General features: G+C 49.2%; 1 protein-coding gene across 4 annotated transcripts in view; it reads right to left on the bottom strand.

Moving 5' to 3' along the window:
• Positions 1 to 5,166, bottom strand: part of HSPBP1 (HSPA (Hsp70) binding protein 1) — a 17,273-nt gene that overhangs the window by 5,422 nt on the left and 6,685 nt on the right. For all 4 annotated transcript variants that reach the window (XM_003802911.2, XM_012813457.1, XM_023508672.1 and 1 more), the window contains one exon: positions 4,557 to 4,781. In XM_003802911.2, coding sequence (XP_003802959.1) covers positions 4,557 to 4,781 — 225 coding nt within the window. The remainder of the gene's footprint in view (positions 1 to 4,556; positions 4,782 to 5,166) is intronic.

Here is a 5,166-nt window from a genome sequence, read left to right as displayed (position 1 = left end):
AGACTTGCTTGAGCCCAGGAGTTGGAGGTTGCTGTGAGCTGTGATGCCATGGCACTCTACCTAGGGGGATAGCTTGAGGCTATGTCGCAAAAAAAAAAAAAAAGATAGCCAGGTGTTGTGGCTGGCACCTGTAGTCCCAGCTACTCGGGAGGCTGAGTTAAAAGAATCACCTAAGCCCAGGAGTTGGAGGTTGCTGTGAGCTGTGACACCACGGCTCTCTATCAAGAGCCATAAAGTGAGACTCTGTCTCTTAAAAAAAAAGTTACAAATTTTACAAAAGAGAAAGATCAGGCTTGTGTAGAGTGGGAGATGAGAAGACCCCCCCCCCATTTTATCAGCAAGCGTGGCCTGATGGCTCTGCCTTAGAATGCCCCAGGAGCAGATACTCCCCTTTACTCTGGGGTTTCTTCACCTGGGCATGGTTGAAAATTGAAGCCAGATCACTCTGTAGGGGCTGTCTTATGCACTATAGGATGTTCAGCCATGTCCCTGGCCTCTACCATGCCAGTAGCCCCTTCTTCCCAGTTGTGACAACCAAAAATGTCTCTAAACATTGATCAAGAGTTCCTGGGAGAACAAAATCACGCCCATTTGGGAACCACTGCTTCACTTCCCACTTTATCTCTAGCCTAGGCTATATTACCATAACTTCCTACCTCTCCTCCCACCTCCTGTCCACCCTTGCTGCATTCACCTTCTTCTCTATGCACTTGTATGGCTGCTATCACTTTCAGAGTGAAGACCAAAGTCATGATGGTGGCCCACACATTTCCCTTAAAAAAGTTATGCTTATATAGTGCTGAAAAGAAATGAGCTACCAAGCCAAAAAAAGACAGAGAAAGCTGAAATGCAAAGAAGCCAATCTAAAAAGGCTACATGGTCCATCTGCATGGTCCAACTCTGTGACATTCTGAAAAAGGCATGGATATAGAGACAGTAAAAAGATTAAGGTGGGATGAACAGGTGAAGCAAAGAGGACGAGTAGGGCAAGAGAACTTGCCTGATTCTGTAGTAGAGGACAGACGTCATCATAGGTGTGTTCAAACCCACAGTATGTATAATCCCAAAAGAGAAGTTAACTACAGGATGTGGGTGATGTAGATGTGTCCACATGGTTCATTACTGTGACAAAAGTGTCCCTCTAGGGGGAATGCAGACTGTGTGGAAACTATGGGGGTGTTACAGTTCTCTGTACTGTCTATTCAATTTTACTGTGAACCTAAAACTGCTGCAAAAGCAAGACCCTGACCGCCCCACCCACCCACTTCTCTCACGTGCACACTACCATTGGACCCCTCCCTATCATTCCCAAACCCTTTCCCTGTGCAAACGAAGAGCCATCTCTAAGTGGCCTCCATGGAAGGGCAGAAAGCATAGTGATGTCTCTGTCTCAGGCAGCAGGAATGGATGAGATGTGCCCTGGGAAGGTTCCTAGCACAGAAATGACAAAAAGGTAGCTGGGTGGCTGCATGTGCACCAAATGGAACACTTTGAATAAATTTTACCTCAGAAGAACAAAAAGGCACTGGAGGTTGGGCACCGTGGCTCACCCTTGTAATCCCACCACTCTGGGAGGCCAACGCAGGTGGATTGCTTGAGCTGAGGAGTTTGAGACCAGCCGGAGCAAGAGAAAGACCTCATCTCTACTAAAAATAGAAAAACTAGCTGCATGTTGTGGACGGTACCTATAGTCCCAGCTACTCAGGAGGCTGAGGCAGGAGAATCGCTTGAGCTCAAGAGACTGAGGTTGCTGTGAGCTATGACACCACAGCACCCTACCCAGGGCCACAGAATCAGACTCTGTCTCATAAAACGGAACAAAAAAAGCATTGGCACTCCTACCTTGCACCATGGACAGCTTCCTGTGGGGAAGCCAGCCTCCACTGCCTCCACTCAAGCAGTGCAAGGCTTCTTGCCAACACCCAGCAAAAAATAGCCACATGGGTGCCAACTCCAGGAATGTGCTTCCACCCAAACCCTCCCCACTCAAAGAGGAAGCACCTCTGCCTCAGAGGGCTCTGTGAGGGTCTAATTAGGTGCCAGCTGCACAGGCGTAGTGAGGTCAAACATCAGGCACTGTGGCCCCAGCTGATGGCCAACCAAGCTCATGAAGGGCACAAAGCTGGAAACATTCAAGCAGGCCACTCCCAACCCACAGGGGATGATGAGGCAGGTCAAGGTGCTAAATGATCAATATGGCACTACCCATGAAGTACAAAGGCACAAAGGAAAAGTGAAAGGTATACACCACACACCCCTACACATGCACCCCACATAACCCATATACATACCCCAGACACACATACCCCATGGGCACACAATTGTGCCCACAGATTTAAATCTCTGGAGGCAAAGGCCAACCGAGGTGGCTCATGCCTGTAATCCTAGCACTCTGGGTGGCTGAGGCAGGTGGACTGCTTGAGTTCAGAAGTTCAAGACCAGCCTAAACAAGACGGAGACCCCATCTCTAAAAATAGCTAAGCATTTGGTGGTCACCTGTAGTCCCAGCTACTTGGGAGGCTGAGGCAAGAGGATGGCTTGTGCCTAAGAGTTTGTGGTTGCTGTGAGCTATGACACCACAGCCTTCTATCAAAAGCAATGAAGTGAGACTCTGTCTCAATAAATAAATAAATAAATAGGGTTGGGTGAGGTGGCTCACACCTATAATCCTAGCACTCTAGGAGGCCAAGGCAGGTGGACTGCCTGAGCTCACAAGTTCAAGACCCTGACCCAGAGTGAGACCTCATCTCTAAAAATATCTGGGCATTGTGGCAGGCACCTATAGTCCCTGCTTCTTGGGAGACTGAAGCAAGAGAATGCTTGTGCCCAAGAGTGAGGTTGCTATGAGCTATGAGGCCACCGCACTCTATCTAGGGCAGTGGTTCTCAACCTGTGGGTCACAAGCCACAGGAACTGTATTAAAAGGCCGCAGCATTAGAAAATTGAAAACCACTGATCTAGGACAACAAAGCAAGACTTTGTCTCAAAAAAATTAAGTAAGTAAATAAATATACATAAATAAATCTCTGGAGGCAGAAACTGCTATGATGATGGTTTTCTCTGAGAAGGGGGCAGGGACAGGTGCTTTTCACTGTGTATTCTTTATAGGTGGTACCCGTTGAATTGTATGTGATGTGACTGTCCCACAGATGTTTAAAGATATTTATAATTTCTTGTTTAATGTTAGCTATTAGAAGAAACTGCATTTCTCCCACCCTATACACCCTAGCACTATGGCTCTTGGGCCCATAGATACCAAGTCCTCCTCTCTGCCATGTGTGTTTGACCTGCACCTGGTCTCTCTGTCCATTTGTCTCCCTTGGCCATAACTTTCCAAATGCTCCTCCCGCCCCACCAGAATTCCTCCTTCCAGGAATGTGCTTCCACCCAAACTCTCCCCACTCAAACCTTCCTTTCCCCATCACCCCAGCCTCTGAGCCCTGGGGCCACCGTCTGCCAATCTGATGGAAAAGGATACTAAGAGCCCAAGGCCCAGGATGCACAGGGGCCAAGGGTGTTTGGAACTGTCCCCCATCCCTTATTTCAATGCCCACATAGGCTGCTGGGTCAAGAAACACCCTCAAACAGGTATGCGTAGAGTGACCATGGGACCTAGCAGCTCCACCCCTAGGTATGTACCCAAGAGACATGGAAACATGTCCACCCAAAGACCTGTACACCCGTGTTCACAGAAGCACAAGGGCCTGCAGACAGGAACAGCTCAGATATGCACCGCCAGCTGGCTGGATAAGCACAGTGTAGCACTTGCACAGGGGACGTCACTCAGCCACCAGAAGGAATGGAGCACTGCCACAGCTGAGCCTTATGCTGAGTGAAAGCCAGACACACAGGCTACATGATGTATGACACCATTTGTAGGAAACAAACAGGAAGGGTGAATCCTTCCAGATGGTTCAGGGGATTTGAGGAATGCGTGTAGGGAGTAGGGGGCAGGGGGAGTTCTGGTCTGCAGGATGGAATGAAAATGTTCTGAAATCAGATAGTGGTGATTTCAGAACCTTGTGAGTATACACGAATCAGTAAATTTAAGGCTGGGCATGGTGGCTCACGCCTGTAATCCTAGCACTCTGGGAGGCCAAAGCTGCTGACTGCTTGAGCTCAGGAGTTCAAAACCAGCCTGAGCAAAAGCTTGACCCCGTCTCTACTAAAAACATAAAAACTGAGGCAAGAGGATCGCTTGAGTCCAACAGTTTGAGGTTGCTGTGAACTATGACACCATGGCACTCTACCAAGGGCAACAGCTTGAGACTCTGTCTCAAAAAAAAAAAAGAAGCAGTAAACTTAAGCTTTAAAAAGATGGACCAGGGCAGTGTCACCCACCCAAGGATCCTACATGCTTTCTGGCTGACAGGGTTTTTGGCCAGCTCCTCACTCAGCTCCCAGCAGTCCCACAAGTAGAGAATAAAGAAACAAAGAAAATACCCCTCCCTCTGACCCCAGCAAGTCCCTACAGGACCCACCTCTGTGGGCAGCTCTGGTTGGCCCCTCCGCTAAGAGCCCAAACCCCCACCCTACTCCCACCCCTCAACACTCACAGGAGATAGCGAAGAGGGCCTTGACTTGAACTGTGTCACAGGTGTCACGGTCGAGCAGCCGTAGCAGCTTTCGCAGGGCACCGAGTCCCAGGACCTGCTCCTGGATGGCTGCCACATTCTGGCTGCATGTGCCAATGAGCTGTGCCGCCCGCCACCTCAGCCCTGCTGCCCCCGCCTCCAGGTATCGGCCCACCAGCAGGTGCATGCCAGAGAGCTGGCAAAAGTCTGTGTGGCAAAGAGGGGGGAAGAGAGAGGCCAGAACTGAAGGTGTTATCACCACCAAAATAATTCATAAGCTGACGTTCCAAGCCCCGGTATCTCACAATATGACTGACTGTACTTAGAGACAAAGTGAATACATTCATTCATTCATTCATTCATTCATTCATGTATTTAAGATAGAATCTCACTCTGTCACCCTGGCTAGAATGCCATGGCCTCAGCCTAGCCCATAGCAACCTCAAACTCCCAGGCTCAAGCAATCCTCCTGCCTTAGTCTCCTGAGTAGCTAGGACTACAGGCACCCACCACAACGCCTGGCTGATTGTTCTATTTTTTTTTTTTTGAGACAGAGCCTCAAGCTGTCCCCCTGGGTAGAGTGCTGTGGCAT

Source organism: Otolemur garnettii, unplaced genomic scaffold (assembly GCF_000181295.1).
Source record: "Otolemur garnettii isolate 467f Iridium unplaced genomic scaffold, OtoGar3 scaffold00264, whole genome shotgun sequence".
Classification (NCBI taxonomy): domain Eukaryota; kingdom Metazoa; phylum Chordata; class Mammalia; order Primates; family Galagidae; genus Otolemur; species Otolemur garnettii.
The sequence above is the reverse complement of the archived record's forward strand: the minus strand, read 5'-3'. Positions and strand labels throughout refer to the sequence as shown.